Source organism: Strongylocentrotus purpuratus, unplaced genomic scaffold (assembly GCF_000002235.5).
Source record: "Strongylocentrotus purpuratus isolate Spur 01 unplaced genomic scaffold, Spur_5.0 spur5_scaffold_19, whole genome shotgun sequence".
Taxonomy (NCBI): Eukaryota; Metazoa; Echinodermata; class Echinoidea; order Camarodonta; family Strongylocentrotidae; genus Strongylocentrotus; species Strongylocentrotus purpuratus.
The window spans coordinates 25,179,877-25,207,719 of record NW_022145604.1 but is presented as its reverse complement, the minus strand read 5'-3'; the positions used below and the strand labels follow the sequence as shown (position 1 = coordinate 25,207,719).

At 37.3% G+C, this 27,843-nt stretch overlaps 1 protein-coding gene across 5 annotated transcripts; it reads right to left on the bottom strand.

The window, feature by feature from the left end:
- Positions 1–713: 713 nt before the first annotated feature.
- LOC105440821 lies at positions 714–27,843 on the bottom strand. Of its 5 annotated transcripts, none has more exons than XM_030990670.1 (15): positions 27,715–27,843; positions 25,167–25,301; positions 20,406–20,792; positions 19,677–19,913; positions 18,124–18,252; positions 16,300–16,363; positions 15,437–15,579; positions 12,825–12,899; positions 7,962–8,139; positions 7,293–7,379; positions 6,475–6,806; positions 5,308–5,565; positions 4,414–4,637; positions 3,123–3,283; positions 714–2,174 (listed from the first exon to the last, which is right to left on the bottom strand). In XM_030990670.1, exons 2-15 carry the CDS (start codon positions 25,192–25,194, stop codon positions 2,093–2,095), a joined length of 2,385 nt encoding a protein of 794 aa, XP_030846530.1. In that variant the 5' UTR covers positions 25,195–25,301; positions 27,715–27,843; the 3' UTR covers positions 714–2,092. The 5 variants fall into 5 exon arrangements, with proteins under 5 accessions (XP_030846530.1, XP_030846533.1, XP_030846532.1 ...); XM_030990673.1 differs by having other exon boundaries at positions 25,173–25,301; XM_030990672.1 differs by lacking the exon at positions 27,715–27,843 and adding an exon at positions 27,513–27,634.

Genomic DNA, 27,843 nt, shown 5'->3' with positions numbered 1-27,843 from the left:
CCTTTAACAAGAATATGCTTTGAATAAAACAAATTTCAACTCAAACATGTTTGAGTATAAAGAAATACAAGATATAAAATTTAACATTCAATTTTGACCTAAAGAAAATAAAAGAAGTGTATTCTTTGAAATTAAAATATAAATCAAATGGACTCATTTAAAATATGTTTATTGAAAATAACTGTGGCATAAAATAAATGAAATTTGAATGCATTGCTCAAGACAAGCATAGAAAAAAAGAGGAACAAGACAGAATAGCAACAAAAAAAAATCAGGAATTAGGACATACTGGTTAAAGACATAGCTGGTGTTCCTAATAAGAATATTTGCTAATGATGAGGTTTAAAGGTAAAGACCAGTTATGGTCATGCGATTGCATTGTGAAAGAAACGTGGAATCGATCAAAAAAGGTTGATCATCTAGCATCTAGCATCTGCAAGGTTCTGGAATCATCAAAATGATAAGAAATTTGGCCCATTCTTAGTAAAGTTACAAGCACTATACACAGAAAGATGTATATGGGACTACCCTATATCTCTCACAGACTATGAGAGAAACAAATTTACCAAATATATGAATTAGTAGGTGGTTTCCCGGCAAATTTGTTATCATCTTGTATTAGTCAAAACATATTCTTTCACATGATTGGTAATGAGAGCTTCCATTTCATTTTTTGAAATTGGGGCATTTCCAATACCGGTCTTTACCTTTAATAGAGATCTCAAACATCTCATACTTTAATATAAAAGTTCATATTATCAAAAGACCTTAATAATAAGGGTCTTATTGCTGTCATTAAAAATACATGTATCAAGCAATATACTTCCTTGAGAATGTGACAATACTTACTTTGGAGGGGGGGGGGGGGTAGGGAGTTTAGTTACGACTTCCATTTTTAGCATGCAAGAGCTGCACAAAAACAAACCTAATGAGCACTTTATATTTACTAGATTTGGCATAGATTGACAAAGAGCACACACTTACATTTCAATAGTACATTGCTTAAAAATATATAGATTTTGACAAATCAGTTTCACTAATTCACTATAAAACTCATTTACACAATATATAGCGGAATACAAATTCATTTGACTATTTCATTGAATATCTCATATAAAATCATCTTTTTTTGGTGAATTTTGCACAATTGTTGTATACAACTGGCAAGATATTACATTAATTATTACTGTAAATCAATTCAAGTTCATGGAATAACGGTAGAAAACACTTTTTTTTATAGCTCTATTAAGTTAAAACTGAAAATTAGCATGACCTGAAAAAAACATTGAGATGAGTATCAATACTAATATATGAAAGGAAGAAATATTTTGGCCTGCATTGTACTATTTCATTTAAACTAAATGCTGAGATAAAGCACTGCTTAATTAAATAAATACTTAGCATAGGGAAAATAGTATTGGTCTAATTTCCTTTATCAAACAAGAATTTAAAGCGATTCTGAACAGATGAACTTTCTGCCCTAGCAGAAGGTGTCGTCAGTGTAAATGTCATCAGAGTAAATGCCATCAGAGCAAATGTCATCAGAGCAAATGCCATCAGAGTAAATGTCATCAGAGCAAATGCCATCTGATTAAAGGTCATCGGAGCAAATGTCATCAGAGCAAATGCCATCTGAGTAATAAAAGGTCATCGGAGCAAATAAATACCATGTCATCAGAGTAAATGTCGTCAGAGTAAACATCAGAGTAAACGTCATCTGAGTAAATGTCATCAGAGCAAATGTCATCAGAGCAAAAGTTGTTGGGTCAAATGCCTTCAGAGCAAACGTTGTTGCAGCAAATGTCATGAGAGCAAATGTTGTTGCAGCAAATGTCATCAGAGCAAATGTTGTCGGGGCAAATGCCTTCAGAGCAAACGTTGTTGCAGCAAATGTCATCAGAGCAAACGTTGTTGGGGCAAATGCCTTCAGAGCAAACGTTGTTGCAGCAAATGTCATCAGAGCAAATGTTGTTGAAACAAACGTCATTAGAGTAAGTGTCGTCGAAGCAAATGTCATCAGAGCAAATGCCAGCAGATGGAATATCATCGGAGCAAATGCTGTCAGAACAGATATCGCATCACCAGTTGGATGTTATAAGCATCTGCAGGATGTCGTTGGGAAGTCATCATCCAGAACACCTTCTCCGAACACAGCCAACAGCTGACGATGAACCCTGGAGAAACAAAACAAACATGTGATATTGCTCATTCATTGAGACTGCCGAGTGTGCGATAGACAGTTCAGACATCATCAGGAAAATGATGGTTTACTCTGTGGAGCTGCAATCGCAATGTCCTGCTTAATTCAGTGCTCAATTCAATAGTTAAGTCATAAATATGAGTATTTTACTTGGTTTTATGCTTGAATAAGATACTTATCAAACTATAATATTCAGTTGAATCTTTGACCCTAAGTCTCTGTAAGCTCCCTAGCAGACATAAGTCAATTACTTTGCTATTTTTGCTTCAAGCTGTTCAACTAAAGTAAAATACTTAGATGTGACCCGAGCAAGGCTTAAGTCATTTTACTTAGCTAAGCTAAATGCTAAGTAAATTGTGACTTAATTTTCATATTATATTAAATGGTGGTCCAGGTTCCAACACTGTTGCAGTCTAGACAGTGCTCAAACACCAAGAAAGTATGGAAGGCTCTAACAGTGTGAGAGTTGAAATCACATCTCCTTTTCCATTACTGTATAGGGAACCCGTTCATTTAGTCAAGAAAATGTATATACTGATATAGTCATATTTTTGATATTTTATTTTAATTCTTCATTTCTCAAGTGCATTCAGGTTGAAGTTCATTCAACAAATTAAGTAAAAGACCACCATAAATGAGCAGAGAAATACCGGGTAGAAAATTTGCATTGTGTAAAGTTTTATAGCCTCATTCAGATATGATACCGCAAGACTCGGTACTTTTTATGACGACGTAAAATAAGCTTCACATTTCAGTATCTTATAACACAGAGCTCAGTGAACACGTGCAGGACCTTTGTTGCATGCATTTGTCATTCATTTCCACATGTTCAAAGCATGTTGGTCGTTTTGGGGGTCTTTTTTAGTGGTGGTTTAAGATGTCATATCTGAACAAACCCTGAGGGATAGGAAGATGTTCTCACCTCAATTCAATGAAGTCTGCCCTGACTAGCTCCATGTCAACGTTCCATGTCAGAAGTTTCATCTGTTTTTCAAGCCTGGGTGAGCTCAGGTCGTCACTGCTGAGCAGAGGCCTGATCTGAACTGCCTTCACTTGATGCTTCCATACAAAGGGAAAATCAAACTATCCAAACAAAAATAAAAAAAAGAGTAAAAGTAACAGTGATGTAATAATTAATGGATTACCTTGATGCTATCAACAAAATTTGTTGTATGAGCTATGCCAAAAAAACCAGATGCTCCATACCAATGGGAAATCAAACTATTGAAACATAAAAGAATAGAGTAAGAGTAATAGTGATGGAATATCGGATGACCTAGATCTTATCACAAGAAATTATGTTTTAGCTATGCCAAAATATGAGATGCTTCCATACAAATGGGAAATCAAACTATCAAAACAAAAAAGAATAGAGTAATAGTGATGGAATATTGGATGACCTAGATCTCATCACAAGAAATTTGGTTTGAGCTATCCTAAACTATCAGATAAGTTCAATTCCTTGTGTCATGACTGAACAGACAAGACTAATATTCAAAACATAAAATACTCATAGCGTGAAGCCCATGAACTCACTTTATGTTCAATCATAATCGATACTGGACCAACTATTCCAACTAAGCCTAGAATTATCCCTAATCCTAACCCTAACCCACACTCAACTCCACACAAAGCCCTAATTAATGTTACATCTTTGCTTTCAAAAAAGCCAGGAGGAAATGTCAGATCACTTTATTGTGGCATTTGCCTAGAGAGGTGAAGAAACAATGAGGTCCGGTGGGTAGATCGATGCCTGAGAATATAACCCACTTTACCGGGCTCAGTGACAACTGCTCCATACTACAACTAATTTTGGATTATGTTTTGGGATAGGGTTAGGGTTAGGTTTAGATTTATGTTTAAGTAGAAAAATTGTTTGGTGCTAGAGTTAGAAGTTAAAAATTAAATTAATGTAGATTATTTGTTAAGGTTAGAGTAAGCATTAGGTTTAGGGTTGGGATTAAGTTTACATGCAGGAATAGTGTTTGGTGCTAGAGTTGAAGTAAAGAATTCAATTAATGTAGAGTATTGGTTTAGGTTTAGAGTTAGGTTTAGGGTTAGGGTTAACGTTACATGTACATGTAGGAATAGTGTTTGGTTCTGGAGCTGAATATATAGCTGAATATATAGAGTATTGACAGGTTAGCAATTGTCACCGGAGCATCATATGAGATGAACCACTGCAAAGCACAAATGTCACAACTACAACTGACCTGGTCTTCCTCATTCCCATGATGCTGTAGGAATTTCCTGAACTCCTTCCTGTTGACCTTCCTGACCAGGATGAGGTCAGCACGACCATCTGCAAGATGGCCGCCGGGAGCGAGACCACGGGGAACCAGCTGGCTTCGGTTGGGCAAGGTGACGATGCCGATGCTGATGAAGGAATCCTGAAACTTCAGCCATTCCACACCAGATCGAGGTGAATGATTCGAGTCTGTTGGTATGAACAAAGAATATATGAAAAGTTTAATTCCAAGAGGAGCTAAATCCAATTTTGTAACTTCGGAGAAAAAACAAATTGTTTACCAGATTTTGTACAGGCTTCTATGGAAAAGTGATATTAGAAGGTGCATTTTTTCATAATTGCTCCCAAAATTGATGTGTTTAACTGAACAATGTTCTGATATCAATAACTCAATTTCATCAAAAGTGGATTTAGCTCCTTTTGGAATTAAGCTCTACATATTTTGGTAAGCATATGTATTCATTCCAAGTCAGTATTGGTTTAATGCATAACATTACACACATTCTAAAGGACCCTAAATCACCTTAGGCCAGCTTAGCTAAGCCAGGGTAACATTATGCCATCTCAGATACCTTTAGCACCAACTGGGATGAGCATGATAAATTTTGCTGAAATTATTTATATTATCACTGGCAGCAAACACTCCATTATCGATTATTTCATTAATAGAAAAAAAACCTATACCTCTTCCTGAACATGAATCCTAAACCTAGCATAAATGCCAACTGCAATCCTAACTTCACATCTTTGACAAAATAATGCCCGGGGAATGAGTCGCAAGAGCAAATGTTGGATAACCGTCCAGAAAGTCTTGAAAATAAGACCCCGATCAAAATTAACGGTTTGAAATATTTCTCACCAGTAGTGGGAAGTATACCAATGCCTTTCTGAGCACAAGCTATGTCACTCTTAGACCCCAAATCATGGGTCACGTGAACGGTGGGTATTCCTAATGATTGGTCGCCAGCTCCAATGGTGAAGGCATTCCTGAGGTTCCTCTGTGTGGTATCAGCGCCCCTCTGGATACCAGTCACGCCCGTTTGAGGGGTGTCTTTATCCCCCCATGCTGCACTACTGGGTCTGGAGTTGGGGGCAGAGGAGGATGACGACTCATAACCTGAAAGGAGGAATTTGATTTTGTTCAGAGTTGATGAAAAAAATATTAAAAAACGGTACCAAAAAAAAATACTGATAAATAAAAATGACAAGGAAAATACAGAAATACTTGGTTCTACATAGTACAACAACGCTAAGGTTAGGTCACCCAACACTCATGATAGCAAGTCCTTGAATATCTTTCAAGTTCCCATGACACTCTTGGTGCTTCGGTAGTACTACCACCTCTACAGCATAGGAGCTATTACAGTGCTTAGGAATTAATTGCAAACAATCCTTGTTTGTTTTTATCAATGGCAATATATCAGGGGTGATATTAAGCACTAAAACCCCCCCCCCCACCCCCCAACCCCACTTGACAACAACAACAACAACAAAAAGTGTTCGGGGGAAAAAATGCATCTAACAACATTCCCCCCTTTAAAGTAGGAAAATTGGGGGAAAAATAGAAAAAAATCAGGAAAAATACCGGTAAGGCGAGGCGTCAAAAATAAATATACCGGCCAGCGGCAGCTAACTGCACTTGTGCGTCCTGGCTGCATTTTTTAAATTAGCTCAGCCGGCTACCGCTGGCGGTAGGACCCTCAATTAACTCATGATGTCATCATAATGGTCTCCGAACAAAAGCATGCGCCGGCTGCCGCCTTTCGAATGGAAACCGAGCCTCAGATCCCAGCCTGGCGCAAGCCGGCTGGGCTAATAAGTGAAAAATAATTGCCCCAGCCAGGCTTCGGCCGTAATTGCAGCCTCGATGCGCCAATACGTGAGGCGGCAGCCTGCTGGTATCAATATTTTTGACGCCTCGCCTAAGAGTAAAATCGGGAAAACTCAGGAGAAAAAAAAAATCGGGGGAAAAAAGAAGAAAAAAATAGGGAAAAAAAATTACAAATCATGCCTGATATATACGTACCTCTCTTAAAAATGGATTTGACAATGTCTCTGCTACTCTTCTTCTTTGGCGTCACTAAACACTCCTCAGACGAGCTCTGTACGGACTCCACGCTCCATGCGATCATCGGAAGAGAAGGGACGGATGCTCCCATGCTACGTCTGGTCGGCATTGGGCTGGAGTTGGGACTGGACCGAGGATTGGTGTTGGGATTGGCCCCCAGCGGCGCCCCGAGGGAAGGTCGGTGGGTGCTGAGCTTGCGGAGGGCCAGGGGGCTGTCCTTTGGGCGGAGAGGGAGTGGGGTGGAGTGGACCAGGTGGGTCAGATCAGGGGCGTGGCCACAAACCTTGCACCTGTGAGAAGGAAGATTTATACCCTTTGAATATCACAGTAGAACAGTTACATTTGTATTCATCTATTTGGGGATTTCCAAACAAAAGGACAACATAGGTGAATCATATAGTATGATGCAAGCAAAATGAACTGCTAGAATGGGAATGCATGTAGATCATACCTTTAACTCTAATTTTTCTACATACCCAACAACTTGAAAGCTGCTTCTTTTTTCATTCTTTCTTTTCCCCTTTTACAGAAAGGTACATGTATGTCACTGAAATGCACTAACTGTATATTTGTATTATCTTTGCTCATTGTCAAATTTGTAATTCACATTATCCTATTCTGTTGCATTCTCTGATAAAACGAAAAATGAAGAATGAGAATAAGGAATGTGCTAATCAGTTGTGATCAAATACACAATATCCAGTGCTACAATACAAAATGAAATTAACAAAAAAGAAATGAATAAAAATGAATTAAATATGTATTCCTAGACTTACCCTTTCATACAAGTGGTTGTGTCCTTTTCTGTAGCTTTGGTATTTTGTTTATCCAAGGGAATATAACTCACTTCACACTCGTACGATCTACAGACAACAACAAAAAGATGCCAAACAAAAACAGAATAAAGATATTATAATTATGCGCCCGACAAGCAATTATTAGTATTATTATAATTATTTTAATTTCTGACATATTTGTATGCATGAGCAGATTATGATGCTAAGCCAATTAGTAGTCAATTCATCAAAGGGAAACTGATGTAAATTGGGGGGGGGGGGGGGGCTTGGTATTACTAGGTACACATGAAATTTTAAGAGAAAAAGACCAAGGAGGGAAGCGAGGGTGTAGGGAGAGGACTCCTATCCTCTTTTGTCATTGCCTGTACGCTCTCCATTTCTCTCTGTGTTTTTCTTTTATCAAGTTCATTTTTAGTTCATCTTATTCAAAACCACACAAAACATGATACAATCTTTTACATAAAAAGAGACTGGTAATAGTACCTCAATCAACATATATTAACTTGATTACATCATAAAATGAATGGTTTTTAGGACCCCTTTAGCTAAGCTTGTCTTCAAAGGGGGGGGGGGGGCAGGCACATGCCCCTATAGCCCCCCCCCCCCACCTCCCTCCCACTGCTAGTGCTTCCCCAATTCTCAACTCACCTAAGTTTGACTAGACTCTTAGCCATAGCATACTCCGCTGATTTGGATTTCAGGACATGTTGTGATTTGACGGCTCGCCTCAAACAATCGCTACCAAATCCATACATGACAGAGAAACCAAATCGAAGAAAACCTTCCTCTGTGTACATGGAACACACATCGACAGGTTGTAGATGGCCTGGGTAACAAAACAACAAAAGAGGTAACAAATACATTGAAATTTGATGTAATTAATATAAATTGTTTATAAGGTGGGCCCTGATTGATACACATTAATTTTGTAAAATCTCGTTTAAAAAAACAATTACACACATTAAAGCCTGTCTGTACTAATTTGGCCAGGGGGTGTAGACTTCCCTGCAAGTTCACTGACAGGTGGTTATCTCATCAAATCAGCTCTCAATTAACATAATAAAAAGGGAATCATGGGGGACCAACAGGCACCGATTATGCATTGTTTGCTATATAGAGGGCGCAAGTAGCTATAAGTAGAAAAGCAGAAAAATCAGATTAAAAGTTTGTGATATTTGAAGAAAAAAAATAAAACTGTCAAATGACACGAAAGTTACTAATATTTGAAGTATGATATTACGGGGTCTATTCGCTATTCATAAGGACCGCTATTCATAAGGTCCGCTATTCATAAGGACCGCTATTCATAACGTGTAAATTCCCGTACTTCCGGGTCCGCTATTCATAATGGCAAAAGAGGGTCACTATTCATAATGAAATAAGGTTCGTTAATCATAAGGACCGCTATTCATAACGTGAGATGAGGGTCGCTATTCATAATTCATATTAAGGGTCATTGATCATAAGGACCGCTATTCATAATATGAAATCAGGGTCGCTATTCATAATACGACGAGAGGGTCGCTATTCATAATACGAAATAAGGTTCATTACTTATAAGGGTCGCTATTCATAACACGGGAAGAGGGTCGCTATTCATAATACGAAATGAGGGTCGCTATTCATAATAGGAGAAGAGGGTCGCTATTCATAATAGGAAATGAGGGTCGCTATTCATAATAGGAGAAGAGGGTCGCTATTCATAATAGGAGAAGAGGGTCGCTATTCATAATAGGAAATGAGGGTCGCTATTCATAATAGGAGAAGAGGGTCGCTATTCATAATAGGAGAAGAGGGTCGCTATTCATAATAGGAGAAGAGGGTCGCTATTCATAATAGGAAATGAGGGTCGCTATTCATAATAGGAGAAGAGGGTCGCTATTCATAATAGGAGAAGAGGGTCGCTATTCATAATAGGAGAAGAGGGTCGCTATTCATAATAGGAGAAGAGGGTCGCTATTCATAATAGGAGAAGAGGGTCGCTATTCATAATAGGAAATGAGGGTCGCTATTCATAATAGGAGAAGAGGGTCGCTATTCATAATAGGAGAAGAGGGTCGCTATTCATAATAGGAGAAGAGGGTCGCTATTCATAATAGGAGAAGAGGGTCGCTATTCATAATAGGAGAAGAGGGTCGCTATTCATAATAGGAGAAGAGGGTCGCTATTCATAATACGAAATGAGGTTCGCTATTCATAATAGGAGAAGAGGGTCGCTATTCATAATAGGAGAAGAGGGTCGCTATTCATAATAGGAGAAGAGGGTCGCTATTCATAATAGGAGAAGAGGGTCGCTATTCATAATAGGATAGGAGTAAGGGGTAGAAAGATATATAGCGGAAAGAACGTACATATTGGGCTTAGGGATTCTTAGAGTGCATAATGTCAGCATTCAACATTGCAAAGTCTCGCTTGGTCGCTACCACCCCCCCCCCCCTCGCCCAATAACACAAAACTATGTATGATATGACACTCGGCCCACGCTACCGGCCGTGATTTATCCATGGTTGTTGCAATAATTTTTGTTCTTTACTATTTCTACTAACATTATTGTGTGCTATCACAATCATGATTGTTTCATTTTCCCTTTAAGGCAGGCGCGTAGAGTCGAGAATGGAACAACGAATCGTCTTCTTTCTCTAATAATTTCATTAAACTATGAAAGGTCAAAGCTTCCGCGCTTCGCGCGGGAGGGGGTGGGGAAACTCAAATCAGACAAGGAAAAGGCTCGAGAATGGTACAACGAATCGCGGGTGGGGGTGGGAACTGAATTCAGACAAGGATTAATAATCGAGAATGGTACAACAAATCCTCTTCTTTCTCTAATAATTTAATGAAACATCAAAGCTTCCACGTTTTGCGCGGGAGGGGGGAAACTGAATTTAGACAAGGATTAAGAGTCGAGAATGGAACAACGAATCATCTTCTTTCTCTAATAATTGCATTAAACAATGAAAGGTCAAAGCTTACGCGCTTTGCGCAAGAGGGGGAAAACTGAATTCAGACAAGGATTAAGAGTTGAGAATGGTACAATAAATCGTCTTCTTTTTCTAATAATTAATGAAAGTTCAAAGCTTTCGCGCGTAATGGGTGGGGGAGGGGAAGGGGGGGGGGGGGGAGGGGGTACAGCAAGCTGCCCGAATATGAATTTTTGATATCTTTTCTTGTTTATCTTGGTGATAAATAACACTTTCACAAAAAACATATAATGCTCAAATTTTTGCTCGCTCGTTTCGCTCACAAGCAGAATTGTGAACTAGAAAATTACCTTTTCGGGCAAGAGGCTTTAGCCCCCCCCCCCGATGAAAATGTCAAAAAAATGTATATCTTAAAAACGGGGAATGTTGATATCGGACAAGAGACGTGAAGTGAGCTTGCACCCCTTTCCAAAATTGTTCCTGCTTCTAGGTACCCGTATCGTGCTTCTAATATGACCTTGTCAGTATTGGTATGTTGAGTTCTGTTGAGTTCTGCGCATTTTTCAAATTTCCGTCCCCCCCCAAAAATTGGAAAGTTCTGGATCCGCGCCGGGGCGTACTGATGAGGGGGGGGGGGGGGGCTCGGGGGATCGGTAGATACTGGGCTTAGGTCCAATTGTCAGGTCCAATTCCGCTCAGTAATTTGTAGGTCCATAACTCCTAATAAAAATTACTTTCTACAAAAACATTATTGTCGTATAAACAATTACTAGTTTCTTAAATAGCAAGCTAAAATGGATAATGGGCCTGCTTGGCGTACTTTATATCTCAGTGGCGTAGCCTGGATAAGATCAGTCGGGGGCAGGGTGGTGGGGCAAGATTTCCAACAAGGAGGACAATTTACGATAGGATTACATGTGTGTTATGTTTTACTTTTTTTTTCGTCACCACATGAGCGGGGGTGGCTCTATATAATTATCAAAGATAACAGATAAAATATAATTACTTTAAAAAGAGACAACTATTCAGGGCTATATATCGCCCCCCCCTACAGGACCAGGAACGTAGCCGAGGGGGGGGGGCGTATTATGAATAGCGAACCTCATTTCGTATCATGAATAGCGACCGTCTACTCCTATTATGAATAGCGACCCTCATTTCTTATTATGAATAGCGACCCTCAGTTCGTATTATGAATAGCAACCCTCTACTCCTATTATGAATAGCGACCCTCATTTCTTATTATGAATAGCGACCCTCATTTCGTATTATGAATAGCAACCCTCATTTCATATTATGAATAGCGACCCTTATTTCTTATTATGAATAGCGACCCTCTTCTCCTATTATGAATAGCGACCCCCTGCTCCTATTATGAATAGCGACCCTCATTTCCTATTATGAATAGCGACCCTCATTTCCTATTATGAATAGCGACCCTCTACTCCTATTATGAATAGCGACCCTCTTCTCCTATTATGAATAGCGACCCTCATTTCTTATTATGAATAGCGACCCTCTACTCCTATTATGAATAGCGACCCTCTACTCCTATTATGAATAGCGACCCTCTTCTTCTATTATGAATAGCGACCCTCTTCTCCTATTATGAATAGCGACCCTCATTTCTTATTATGAATAGCGACCCTCTACTCCTATTATGAATAGCGACCCTCTTCTCCCATTATGAATAGCGACCCTCTTCTCCTATTATGAATAGCGACCCTCATTTCTTATTATGAATAGCGACCCTCTACTCCTATTATGAATAGCGACCCTCTTCTTCTATTATGAATAGCGACCCTCATTTCTTATTATGAATAGCGACCCTCATTTCCTATTATGAATAGCGACCCTCTTCTTCTATTATGAATAGCGACCCTCTTCTCCTTTTATGAATAGCGACCCTCATTTCTTATTATGAATAATGACCCTTATGAATAATAACCCTTATGAATAACGACCCTCATTTTGCATTATGAATAGCGACCCTCATTTCGTATTATGAATAGCGACCCTCATTTCGTATTATGAATAGCGACCCTCTTTCTGTGTTATGAATACCGACCCTTTTGTAATATTATGAACAGGGACCCTTATGAATAACGACCCCGATTTCCTATTATGAATAGCGACCCTCTTTTAATATTATGAATATCGACCCTCTTCTTTGATTATGAATAGCGGTCCTTATGAATAATGACCCTTATGAATAATGACCCTTTTCTCCAATTATGAAAAGCGGACCTTATGAATAGCGGTCCTTATGAATAATGGACCTTATGAATAGCGGACCTTATGAATAGCGGTCCTTATGAATAGCGACATTGACCCGATATTACTACATCTATGTGAATGAAAAGAAACTGATACAAAGGTCATGACTGTGAACTCATTAATTTGCTTCAACTCTCCAATTCGCTGTTCAACGGTACTATAATTCAAAAGAAATATGAGATGTACAAATAATTAACTTTATTATCGTTTAAGCAGCTCTTATACATGTACAACCATGTGGAATACTATGAGAAGCGCTTTGTTACTGTAAGGAAAAAGCGCAAAAGCATGTATACTCTGTGGATTGGATACAGACCCAGTATGATGTGAAGTGTGGCAGTCACTGTACTGCTGATACCCTGTGTAGAGTGAGCTACAATGTTGAACAACCCTAAACAAATGATAAGAAAGAGGGAAGAAAATAACATTCTGCCAAATTAGCACATCACTTCATTAGATATTTTTACTTTTGCCATAGAGTGGAGCTTAATACTCTAGTTATCCAGTAATAAATTGTTTTTAGACTATTTCAGAGATATTAATTTTAGCAAATTTAAATAGTTTTTTTGCCCAAAGTGATGGTCAGTTATATGGTCAGCAAAAACATGGATAATAAGACAATAGCTAAGTGTATATTATGCAAATTTCATTGCTTCCACAACTTACATTCCCCTAACTTTTAGTATGTTATTTTGAGAAATATTCATAAGATCACTGCAAGGGAATACAAAACTAGATGGAATTTTGACTGCGCGCAGTCGAAAATGATGCCTCCGCCATAGAGCAATTTAAACAAGTTTGGAGTTTAAATCTCCAGTGGTTCTTGAGATATCATGATAACAATCTCAATGTATGGAATTTCATAAGTTGACCTCTGTGACCCTTGACCTTTGACCTACGTGCTCCAAAATCTAATCAGATTGTCTTCCTATGGTGATACACACTATCATTAAGTTTGAAGTTTAAATCTCCAGTGGTTCTTGAGATATTATGATATGGTGATACATACTATCATTAAGTTTGAAGTGAAAATTCTCCAGTGGTTCTTGAGATATCGCGATAACGATCTCAATGTATGGAATTTCATAAGTTGACCTCTGTGACCCTTGACCTTTGACCTACGTGTTCCAAAATCTAAACAGATTGTCTTCCTATGGTGATACACACTATCATTAAATTTGAAGTTTAAATCTCCAGTGGTTCTTGAGATATTATGATAACAATCTCAATGTATGGAATTTCATAAGTTGACCTCTGTGACCCTTGACCTTTGACCTACGTGCTCCAAAATCTAATCAGATCGTCTTCCTATGGTGATACATACTATCCTTAAGTTTGAAGTTTTTACATCTCTAGTCGTTCTTGAGATATCATGATAACAATCTCAATGTATGGAATTTCATAAGTTGACCTCTATGACCCTTGACCTTTGACCTACGTGCTCCAAAATGTAATCAGATTGTTTTCCTATAGTGATACACACTATCACTAAGTTTGAAGTTTAAATCTCCAGTGGTTCTTGAGATATCATGATAACAATCTCAATGTATGGAATTTCATAAGTTGACCTCTGTGACCCTTGACCTTTGACATACGTGCTCCAAAATCTAATCAGATCGTCTTCCTATGGTGATACATACTATCCTTAAGTTTGAAGTTTAAATCTCAAATGGTTCTTGAGATATCGCGCTAACAAACTCAATACAAGGAATTTCATAAGTTGACCTCTATGACCTGTGACCTTTGACCTACGTACTCCAAAATCTAATCAGATCGTCTTCCTATGGTGATAAATACTATTCCCGAGTCTTAAGTTTAAATCTTAAATGGTTCTTGAGATATTGTGATAACGGTCAAACGGGACGGACGTACGGACGGACGTACGGACGGACGTACGGACGTACGGACGGACAACCCGAAAACATGATGCCTCCGGCACCACCTTCGGTGGCGGAGGCATAAAAAATGCAATTTGATTTTGGTTATGCCTGAAATTCGCTAATTTGACTAGACTAATTCTTGAATATTGATTTCTTGTTTATTCCATTCCCTTGTGGCTCTTTTCAAATTTCTTGAATGCGAATTTCTCGTTGATTTCATAATTCCTTTGTAGGAGGCCAAATTTCATAAATGTTGATTTCTTGTTCATTTCATTCCTTGATGGGCTTCTAAATATCTTTGGTGTATATTACATCCTGCTTAACAATGGCTATCATTGGTATGTTGTACATTGCAACCAGTTTGGTCTGGTTGAATCTTGTTCATTTCATTCCTTGATGGGCTTCTAAATATCTTAGGTGTATATCACATCCAGCTCAACAATGGCTCTCATTGGTATGTTGTATATTGCAACCCATTTGGTCTGGTTGAATCTAGGTTGAGATTTTGACATCCTGTCACCTGTCATGACCTTACACTGTGAAAGTCATCTTCAAGACTTACTTATTCATATTCAAAGGTTAATAAACTTTTGATAACATGTAAAGCCCACTGCACTACTTGCGCCCTCTATATATCAAACAATGCACAATCGGTGCCTGTTGGTCCCCCATGATCTCCTTTTTCTTATGTTAATTGAGAGCTGATTTGATGAGATAACCACCTGTCAGTGACCATGCAGGGAGGTCTAATCCCCTGGCCAAACTAGTGCAGACAGGCTTTAAAGTGATACAGGGCACAGATATTTTTATTCAATTCAAAAGAAAAGATTTTCCCTTTCTGATTAATTGATAAAGTTATCTCTTTTTCCCGAAATTGCCACTTGGACTATACTTATAATGCAAAGTCTTTCCCCAACTTCAATACATCCACATTTATTCATTCATTTATTCTTCTTGGTAACAGACAAATGAGATAGGGGAACATCATTATTTCCCAAAGTTATTAATAAATCTACTTCACATAGGGAAAATGCATTGTACTATTTACCTGTTGGTATAATGCCAAGTGGGATCCTACATTTAGCCATAGGGGTGTCCGGTGATATTTCTATACCTGCATCCCTCTGAGCTCTCTGTAGCAAACCATGCACTGCTTGATTGGTGAGTGTATCCCCTCCAATACATACTGCCCTGTATATATAATGGAATATTCCACAAGAATAGGAATGGAAAAAAAAAGAAAAAAAAGGTATGATATATCTTCTGAAATACTAACAACGCAATTTGTCATATGCCCCGCAGAAGGGCCAACCAAGTTTGGCTGAAATATTAAATTGTAGTCTTGTAATGAAAGGGAAAAGATATGAAACAGAGAAGTAGTTTCACCAATCACTATCACCAATAAACAGATATGTGTTGTGTAGATATAGTCGAAGAGCGGTAAAAACTTGAATTTCCAAAATGTTCGTCTGCTGGCTACCCATTTGTGCTCTTCTGCCCGGACATATACAAAAGGAAAACAAATTGATACAGCACTTCATAACATCATATTATAATTGTCTATGTTTATATAGTGTCTAATACATTGACAATGTCTCTAAGCACTTTACATATTCATTTCCTCTGTCATCGAATTCAGGCTTGCTCGCATTCAATGGACGCACATTATCCACTCCCAGGGGAGCATTCCAGCCTGGCAAAATTTTACAGACGATCACAATCTTGAGCAAACTACGTTAACGTTCGCATCCTACCCGATACCCATTTAACACCTGGGTGAAGAGTGGCAAATGTAGATTAACGTGTTGCCAAAGGATGTTAGTGCCGAGCTGAGATTTTAACCCTGTACCTTGTGATCTATACTACAGTCCAGTGGCTTATCCACTAGACCACATTGCATGTTTAACTCACCCATCAACATCGTTAAAATCCATAGCATCTATTGCATCCTGTACTTGATGCTGATGGCTCACCTCTTAAAAGAAGAGAGAAATTAACCAAATTAAATTTGATACATATTTGCTTAATACAATATCGTCGCTGTTTTCACAAAGTGACGGTAGTGAAAAAAATTGCATTCATTTTGCGTTACGATTTTCCTCACTACCGTCACTTCGTGAAAACAAGGACGATATGCAACAAGCAATGTTTGACCAAAGATGTCAGTGCTAAGTCATGTACTCGGCAAATAAATATTGGTCAAATTGTAAACTTTTAGTTCATAATGATAGGATAAAGAATAGCAATAATTGTAATAATTGTAACAATATAACAATAAAAAATAATTAAATTGAATTAAATATTATATAGAATATAGAGATTAGAACCAATCACTGTCCTGCTCTAAAAATAAAATATTGTGTACAGTTATAGTCTGCAAAATGCATATTTCTAGCAAATGTACATGCACATAATACATCATTGGCCATGCACCCATTCTCACCCATCTGCATTGACAAGTGGTCTAATATAATGCCATGATTGTCTGCATAAACCAACAACACTGCTACACGTACTTCCAGTGTATTTGTGCAATATATTTTGTATTGATGATTGAGAGGTTTCTAATTGGAATCCTGTACTCTCCGGAACTGATAAATACATTGTCAGATTCAACCATAAATCAACAGAGCTGCTACACGTATGTCAGGGTATTTGTTCAGTACCTTCTGTATTCATAATTGGGAGATTCTTAATTGGAATCCTGTACTCTGTGGGAGTGATAAATACAATGCCTGTCACACTTTAATGAATAAATGAATAAATTTGCTGTTTCATTTGGGTGAATACACGGTAAGTACATGCTTGTAGATTGATAAATTGATAAAGTGGTTGCGCGATTGATAAGTGGTGAGAGCGGCTTAGTCGCAAGGTTTGTTGGGAGAATGATGGAGGGTGGAAATATTGACTAGCTGATAAAATGGCTGACTGGTTGATTCATCAGGGCAATTCCATACAATGTGTCCTTTACAATATGTGACATTTTGCCATTTCTTACATCCAAAAATACAAATCTCTTGATTTGACCATCTGCTTATTGTTCTTTCTAGTATCACAAACATTGTCAACTGGTATTATCAAGATACTTTTCAAATTTTGATGACAAAAAGTGGGAATAATAAAAAAAAAATTGTGTATGTTTATTTTCTGGAGTATTCTTTCTCATTTTAAGAAATGCACATTATTTTGCATTTTGTGTGTTTTTTCCTACTTAAAAACATGTGCAAAATGAATAAAACAAAATGCAATATGGAGCTTATTGCATAGCGATCTAATGATTAATTTGTTAATGAATCGATTGATTGATTGATTGTTTGTCTGTGTGTTGGATTGATAATTTATTGTTTGTTGGATGATTGATTGACTTATTGATTGATTGATTGAGAGTTTGTTTGTTTATTTCAATACTGGATTGATTGATTGAATGATCGATTGATAATTGTGTTTGATTGTTTGTTGGATTAATTGATTGGTTATTTATTTTGTTACATTGATTGACTGAATTGATTAATCGATTGTTTGTTTGTTACTTTGTTTGATTGATTTATTGATTAATTGTTTAATTGTTTGATGGATTGATTGATTGTATTATTGATTGTTTGTTTTATTTGTTTGATCGATTGATTGACTAATTGTAAATTTGTTTGTTGGATTGATCGATTGATTGGTTGCTTGATTGATTAATAGATTGTTTTACTGATACATGTACATGTAAGTTTATGTTGTTCCTCTTACCCACAATATCTGTCTTCATCCTAGCATAGTGAAACAGCATCCTTACTTTGTTGTCATAGACCTGTTTGGCCTTATCCGATCTCAAGGAATCCACAAAGATCTTCAATCTCTTTGGCCTCTCTGTGAATGCTGGGAATATAACAAACACAATCAAATAACCTGGGCCCATCTTACAAAGAGTTACGTTTGATCCAAATCAATCGCAAGTTTGCAGTCTCCTATCTCTTTTAGTTGCGATTGATATAGGCTGCGTTTATGCTCAATTTTGAAGGCAGAATTTGAAATGCTCATCGTAAATGCTCTTTGTAAACGCACCTTTTTGTGAGTTAACGAAAATGAGAAAGGACGCAACCGTGTTTTGAACTAAACACGTACCAAAAGCCTCATTCTGGCCTGGAAAAAACTGAGCATAAACATACCCTTCAACTTTTTGTAATACAAGGCCCTAGCTGGCATGATATATAAATAATGATAATAATAATTTTTTTAAACCGACAAAATATAAAAAATATAAAATATAAAAAAGATAATATAAAAAAAGAGAGGTAAATTAATTTTTCATATTTCATATTTAAAGTTCACACTTACAATGTATAAACGGAAAAAACAGTTGGTGATAATAGGCAAATTGGACTGATTGCCATATAACGCAGAATACGACAACAACAAACATCATTTGGTGGCAAAGACAAAGAAGTCATTCATCATAAAGTGGTTATATGACTATAACAGAGCATGGACCCTACCACAAATCAATGGACAGAGTATGGCCATTCAGACTGATAACTAATTCATTTGTGATCAGTATATATGAAGGCAAAACAACCTTACCAATGTTCGTACATCAGCCTATTGATCTCTGACATGAATTAATTCAGAGGCTTTATGAATCAGTAATTTTTCTTTACATTAGAATATTTCCATTTAGATTTTCTCAAGGCACACCATATTTCAATTGCAAGACAGTCACCAATTTTTTAATTGAGGGGTCAGAATAGCAAAAATTGCCCAATGTTAATCATTTTGATAAGTAGATTTTGAAATTGATCAAGGATCCTTACATGTACATCCCCTATTGATCTCTTTGAGCCATAGTCTGAGAAGGATTCAGAGGATTAAGTAATTGTTCTATACGTTAGAATAACAATATCTTTATTTTCTCCAAGTCAGTTACCTATTTTTAAATGAAAGTGTACGAATCAGAAATAACTGTCCTACATGTATTTCAAGGGGTATAATAATGATTTTAATACATGAATTTAGAAATCGATCCAGGATCCTTCCATCACCCTCTTGATCTCTATGCCTCTTTGAGCCATACTGACATGGATTCATTCAGAAGCTTCTTAGATCAGCATTTTTCTTTACATTAGAACATTGACATTAAATCAGTTACCTATTTTTTAATTAAAGGTTATGGTTAATAAGTTAGCCATTTCCATACATGTACCTAGGCAACCAAGCTAGGGTAGCCAGTGTTTTCAATACTTTTTTTCCTATTTTGTATACTGGTACTGGTATACTGGTATAAGAAAAAAAGAAAAAAACCTCACCATTGAGTATTTTCATGAGAGCTTGAAACCATTCTTGGCAGCATCCCTCATTGGTCGACTCCAGCGTGATCTCCTCCCAGGTGATCCCATTGGCCACGCCCTTCTTAGGACGTACCACAAAGATGGACACGCCCTTGGGATGACCCCCAGACTCCTGCCCCGCCCTCTGTATCCTCTGGATCTGGACAGCAAAGATGTCTCGCGCCTTGATTACCTTGGGGTACTGCTCTCCTTTGGCTGAAGACGAGTAGAAGGAGAGTGAAAACTAAAGCCTCATCCATACATGATTTGATAACATCCTTAATTTTGCAGCTCGCCAAATGCTTACGAGGTCCAAATTTATTGTCCTCATTTAATTCAATCAATTCACAGGTTTTTCAATCTTTCAGTATGATTTAAAACAAACTAAAATTATGCAAAATGATTGTCTCAATCATTAGTCTGTTTTTATTCATATAAAGCTAGGTTTACCATGAGGTGACTTGGTATAATGACATTGACGGGAAAGATCAAAGCAAAGAGGCGAAGAAAGAGGAGACAGAGAGACAGAGAGAGAGAAGGCTAGAGAGAAAGAGAGAGACAGAGAGAGACAGAGAGAGAGAGAGCTAGAGAGAGAGAGACAGAGAGAGAGAGAGAGAGAGCTTGAGAGAGAGAGAGACAGACAGACAGAGAGACAGAGAGAGAGGGAGACTACAAGACACTTCTTAACTTTCCACTTAAGGGACTCACCATGACTAGACCTACTCAGCGGTGTCCAGCTGATCTGTTTCTCCTCCAGGACCACATCAAAATGACCATTGCCTATATCAAAGATGCCTTTGAGCGGAAAGGACGGTGTCAGGAACAGCAGATCTCGCAGGTCACCCTTGGACACCCGGTGCAGCTGCGGGGAGCTGGCGGATCTGAGGGGCGGTTTGATGGCTGGGGAGAGGGCGCTGTGGACGGGGCTGGGGGACCGGTTCGAGGGTGACCTGGCAGGGGAGTCATGGCCGTCGGTGGGGTGCAGAGTTGTGTAATTGAGTTTAGATAGTGGTCGAGTTGGATTGGAGTGGGTGTTTGGGGAGGATAGTCCAGTGACGGGGATCATAGCCAGACCACTGTTCAACAGGGACCCGGCTGCAGGAAAGAACACATTAAAGCATCATTCACATTATATGACATGGTACAGTAAATAACCTCAAATAATTGGCAAGTCAGTGAATTAAAAATTTATTAAAGAGCTATGAACTTGCCTTAAAATTGTACACTTTTTCTTGAGAAGGATTAACTGAATTGTAATGGAATCGGGTTGTAGCAACTTGAACAAATTACAAGAGTGAAATTAAGTAGTTAAGAAAGGTTGGTTTGATGCTGCATCTTCAATTGAAAGAAAATTTTATTTTATGTTTGTTATGTTTTTTAATGTAGCATTCCATAATATTCAAAGACTGAAATGAAAAGAAGTCAATTGCATTTGTTAAGAAGAGAATAAAACATACATTCAAGTCTTTTCAAGCAGATATATATTGTATAAGATCCTGTAAAACAAAGAGAGAGTGTACATTGGATATGACTGGGGGGTGGAGTTACATCATACAAGCAAAACAGCAGATATTTATAAAAAGAGAGAAAAGAAAGACAGATGTACTGTAGGAGCAAAGTGATCAAGACAGGACTTAATGTATACAGTATGTACTGTACATGTATAATATATATTGGAAGGAATCAGCATGGTATTTAAGCAATGATTATAGTTTGCTCACGTACATTTAATTAGCCACTAATTAAAAGAGCAAATTGATAATGCGCAAAAGATCATTATATAGGGCATTTGGAGAGACTACTAACTCAGATACACTAAAGCAATGAGGTATATATATACAATATATTCATACAAATAAATATACATAAACTATTTTTTATCTCATTAATTATTTGACAGAACAATTTGAGATTTATTCATCTCTTTTGGATTGTCCTTGGGTCCTTGTTTTAATCTTATTTATTTAACACACAACAAACAGAAGAGTTGTCCATGAATACCTGTACTTCACAGTCAAGAGAGTGAATTAGAGACCAAATTTCCAATTTGCAATTCGCATCTCACGTTTCAAAAACTCATAAATTTGCTATTACACTTATTGATCTGATTTATTTCAAACTTTCACCATTCTGTTTCTCTTATTTTCCCACTTACATTCATGGTTGAATTGCCCTTTAAGCATGATTGCTTGCCATGTACAATGTACATGTATGCCTCATTACACTTAATAAGCCTACTAATGGATAATTAAGCATTGAATATAGTGCGGACATCTATTAAAATGGTATTCTAAAAGCTTGAGCTCTATCATCAATTACGTGTGCATACACTGTACAGGTTTGTACATCTAGGTATTAGTAGGTATTGATTCAGCCTTTAATTGTCATTAAAACATGCGTGTACGCTCCTCCTTTTAGCCAATTTTGTTCATTAAAATATATCACTAATGCATGAATGTACATGTACGTATATTTTATACATGTAGTGTAATATGCAGTGTTTTCTGGCTTCAGGTTGAGCAAAACTGATTACCGAGTATACTGGTATACATTAAACTACATACAATGATTTGCTATATTTCATAGTTAATAGGCAAAATTTAATGTACAGGTACCCTGTACCATGCATATTATGTATACAATTTGGGAAGGGCAATTTGAGAATGACTTGAATAATTGAACAGTTATTTGACAGCCACTTCAGAGTTTATTTCGTAATGTGTATATTAACATTGTTTGCTTTCAAGAAGCTAATGGCATGGCATTGGGGTTGCCAAGGTACATGAGCAATGAACAAACATTACCAGTATAATGAGTACATGCATCGAGGCTTGTTCAGATATACATGTATGCATGATGCTGAAAACTGCCCCCCCCCCAAAAAAAAAATACTACCTTTTTTTAAAGATGTTAATTACCGGTAATGGGATAGTTGAGTTCTGCTTTCAGACCGCAAATGCCTTAAAAGTGCATGGTTATTGCTCTTATTCTTATCTATGACATTTATAGTGCCCTTTTAGAACCTAAAATTGCTATTTAGGCAATTTTAGACCCAAAAATGTGTGAAATTTAGCCAAGACGATCATACCAATTCAGCTCCACTTAAAACAAAATTAATTATTTAATTAAAAATAACAATACATGAGCCGGCTAATTGTGGGTAATATATAAGCAAAACCGAAAATGCCAACAAAAAAGCCAACATCGGCATTGGCTGAAATACGACGTAAAAGTCGTTATTTAGTTTTTTTAAACGTTTTTTTCGAATTTTTCAAAATATTTAATATTTGTGGTTGCACACAAGTATTAAAAATCGTTATATTTCAGCAGTCTCTGAACCGATTTTGATCAAAGATGATTTTGTCATTTAAAAATTACGTTCTTTCAAATTTGACACTCAGTTTTTCATTATCTCACAAAAATTTATTTTGTGAAGCACCCTCTGCAACAGAACTCAACTATCCCTTTAATGAATGGCAAGTGCACTTAAAAAAGGACCTCAGTGTATTCACTGAGCTTATTATATTATAAGATTCAGAACTGTGAAGCATATTACTTTACTTCATATTTTTTTTAACACTGCGGTTTCGCCTTGTCATATCTGAACGAGCCTATAGAAAATGTAATTTGCATGGTTGGTCAATGGAAGATTATCAAATGAAATGTAAAACATGTAGAAGCACCTGATATTTGTTCAGCTTGGTGTACATAGCAAAGCTTGTATCGTACATGTTTTTATCAAATGATTTCAATTAAGGCCACCACACACTATTATGATCTGAAAATGTCACTGAATTTCATATGATATTGCACTTGGATCTCATATTTCAACATTTAAAACTGCAGATTATTTATGATTGCTTTGAGGGGTCTATGGCATCTCAAATGGTTATAAAGTTATGATACATTGAAATTGCTGGGCTTTGTAAGCCCACATTTTGTTGAAAAGGCCCACTTGACTGTGAATCATAGCTTTTACCATGCATTCACACTCATAAATTATAAATAATCTTTAGCCAAATAGGAGGTTTTTTTCGACTGAAAGGTGTAAAATACTATGAATTTTAGTATTGTTTGTTACTCATGAAAATTCGCCACCTCAATATGGAAAATCAACCACTTAAAATGCTGTATACCTATAAGCCTCTTTCGTTCTTTTTAAAATCCAGTTATAGAGTCATAACGTGTTCAAAAAGGCCCTCAGGGAACATGCATGTTGATAATCAGCAATGATTTAAAGCAGATAGAATTAAATGACCATACTTACTTCAGACAGAAATGGTGGAATATTGTGATGCTATAAATCAAAGAAAAAGTGGTGATACATGTACATCACAGTGGAAACATGGGAGAAGAAACTACAGGTTTAGGGATCAAGTCTCAAGAGCTTGCTCTCGATTGATGTACATGCAATGACATTGCATTCAAAAATAGATACAGAACTAGATGTACATGTATCATAGGATGGTGACTAGTGACTACAAATATTCACATTTTCAACACATATATTCACATTTTCAACACATACCCTTTAACAAACATTAATGCAGTCGGGGCTCAACATTCTCCCTATTTAAGTATTTAAGATTTCTACAACATACATGTAATACCACACAGTCCAAACAACACTTTCTACCACTTTATCTAAAATCATGCCATGTACCAAAAGAAGCAGATAACTTTCCCCCAGTTTCCAAATTTTGTCTGGTAAAACATTAACAATTTTGGATCGATATGAACTGGAAAAAAAAAATCACTGAACGTTGTGTTTTGGCTCTAATCAAGAGATTAACAGACTTCTGAGCCATTTAACATATGGCAAACATGTAGAGTCAAAAGAACAATTACCACTCTACATTACAATAATAATTTATTTTCATTTATAAATCGAATAAGTGGATAAAAGAGATACCGGTATGCATGTACATGTACATGAAGTTCAAAACCAGAAAGCCTTTAACTGTGTGTTAAAGGGATCCGGTAACTTTGTCTCAGATTCTGAATCAAAATTCTGGATTTAGCTCATGATGCAATGATAATTATAAACCTTTAGGTCAGTCAGGAAAGTAGGAAACCCATGACTTTTATAAGCCGATCGCCTGTCTGATTATCAAGATATTAATGATTGGAATTACAAATTTTGAAAACCGTTCGCCTGACGGTTTTCCTAACACTGCAGTCTATTGGGGAAAACGAGTATGGTAAAACTTCTTGATCATTTTGAAGCGCAATACTTTTAGGGCTTCAATATTACACCATATCACAGACACTGATAACAGGTAGGGCCGTGTATCTCAGATTTAACATTGTTAAACGATGCCTTTAAAATAAAGGAGTTAATGCCCTTCTGGCTCCAAACAGACACCGTCCCGAGACACTTGGCATAAAATGGCCCTAGAATATTGCCTGAGCCTGGGGTAATTATTAACCAGAGCATGTGAGGTAAGACACTTTGGTATTAATACATACATGTACCAAACACTGCCTTCAGAGACATCTAATTGTCCAGCTTGAGCCTTCATGCATTACTCAAGCCATCTCAGTGTACTGTGCTGGTTGCCTAGCAACATCCTTCACCGTGGTTGTGTAAAGAGCTGTAGGTTCCTGTTGGTTAAATAGAATGTAAAAAAGATAAATATGCTTCTTAAAAATAATACATTACTGTAGGTCAAGTTAAAATTCCCATTTTCTTATCTTAAATTTGTTTTTATTCAGGAGGGTGTTCTACAGTTTATATGGGTTGATGGTTTGTTTTTTATACATGATTGCTATTTATTGAAAAAAGGGCATGTACTTGTGGGACCAGGAAGCTGTAATGAATGGAGATCCCGTCCAAGAGGCCCCTTTGAAGTCATCCGTGGCACCGCGCGTCTTTTGTTTCCCCTACCGTAATCCCCTTAATCCCCCTCCAAAACCTTACAGCTCCCTAGTAGCACTAAGTCCTCCCTTTCCACACACAGCCCAGCCCAGCGAGCACGGCGGCTTTTGCTTTGCCGGCCCGTACTTTGGGTGAATAGTGGTGCTAACTTGACAACTTCTAGCCCTAAATCAATAAATGCGCAAACATACAACACAATTTCATTTAGTTCTTTAGGAAGATAAACCTTTGGACTACCTTCCTAGCTATGTACAAATTTCGGAATTTTCGGAAAATGTCAATAATTAGATGAGAAAATCATGATTATGAAAATCTTTCATTCGCTCTAACTCATGATTTCCTTGGTCGATTTCGCTGGTTAAAATGGCCATGTCTTCAGTAGAGCTATCCGAGAACGGAAGACGCATTTGATGACTAATAGAAAGTTGCATTGGTCATAATGTTGTGAATTCTGCATTTTATATGTTATAGCTAAATACATCTTCCATGAACATGACTTAATTTGTCGGTGCCACGCATGGCTTCAAAGCCCGATGCTTGCATATCTTTGCAAACGAGTGAATAGAGAACTTAGGGAAACAGATGGCGTTGCGTAACATTTCGTACTATTTGGAATGCCAGAGAGGGACTGTGCATTGATATGGACAGCTGTTGATGGAAATGATGGCTGGAGAGGGTTACATTTCTTTTTGTTAAGCCAGGTTAATCTTGAATAATTTTCCCTCAGAAAATTCTTTCGAGACGGTATCTCCATTCATTACAGCTTCCTGGTGGGACCAACGACTTTAAGTCCTCTTTGAGGGACTTGGTAATGGGAACTTGGTTTCACTATGAAAATGACGGACAAAGAAAGCGGACAAAATATACAGTTCCTCAGGTAGACAAAGGAACATCCCTTCACTGCTATAATGTAAAAAGTGAATATGCATGCGACACCTGTTCTACATATTTTCACATAATAGCAGTGAAGGGATGTTCCTTTGTCTACCTGAGGAACTGTATATTTTGTCCGCTTTTTTTGTCAGTCATGTTCATAGTGTTTCTAACCCTGGACCTCCCGGTTACGAGTCCACTGCTCTACAATTGAGACATTGTGTCCTATTTTTAATACCCTCACAAATAATATGAAGTTATTTCCCAGCACATTTATCCTTGAATAGCATAATAATAATAATGATAATGACGATGATGATGATAATACAATTAATAGATATAATAATTATTATAATAATAATCATAATAATAATAATGATAATAATAAACCATCCTGTTCCTAGTAGAGTATGTAGCACTACAGTCTACATGTATGTACTTGAAAATATTATTATATTCATAAAATTATTACCACTTATTATATTACCCCAACCACATTTCAAGAACATGTAGACCTAGTAACATTTAATTAATTGTAAAAGGGGTTTTAAAATCATTTTAACAAAAGAAGATTACAATTTATAACCAAGCTGCCTTCATTTTTTCAACACAAGGAAGGAGTTATTTATGGCAGCAAATTTGATGACCAACCATTGGTAGATTGAGGAAGAAAAATGATTTCATGAATTTGATATCTCAAAATATTAAAATGACATCCAAATCATTCTAAAGTAGTCTAATTCATCTCTTCTCATGCACAATTTATCGTTTATCAATATCAATCATGCCGATTCATCATTTCATGCCATCCATCATCATCATCATCACTCATCACTCATCAGCATCATCGTCCAAATAAATTGTAGTGACTCTGTATTCAATCTAGGCCTAGATCTAGGCACGTCCAGGCTCTGCTCTGCTCTCCCTGTTTGTCAGAAGTTGAATATCAGATTATCAGACTGAAATTCACATCAGTAAATATTAGTTAGGTCTACGCAAAATACATCCACAATTGCCACAACGCCAAGGCACTAGCCTACACTTCTGTGCTGAGTTAGCCCTACCACGCACGGCCACACGGGTGACAGCTATCCAGTACCCCGAGAGATATGGCGCATCGGGTATCTAACGTCCTGGTAGCGCGGCGCTGGCCACCGACAGTCGACAGACAATCAATTTAACCTTATAACACCCATTTCCTTTTAAAAAGTGATCTATTCAAAGCCTCCAAAAACAGTCATTCAAGTCAGTATCTCAACTACTCACAAATGCACTTGCTCTATGTGCTCGGCTTGTACTATTACAGGAATAATAGATCTACAAATCTGTGATAGTAATCCGTTGTTAATGACGCTTTCCTCATTCATTCAGTGTATAGGCCTATTCTTAATTTGT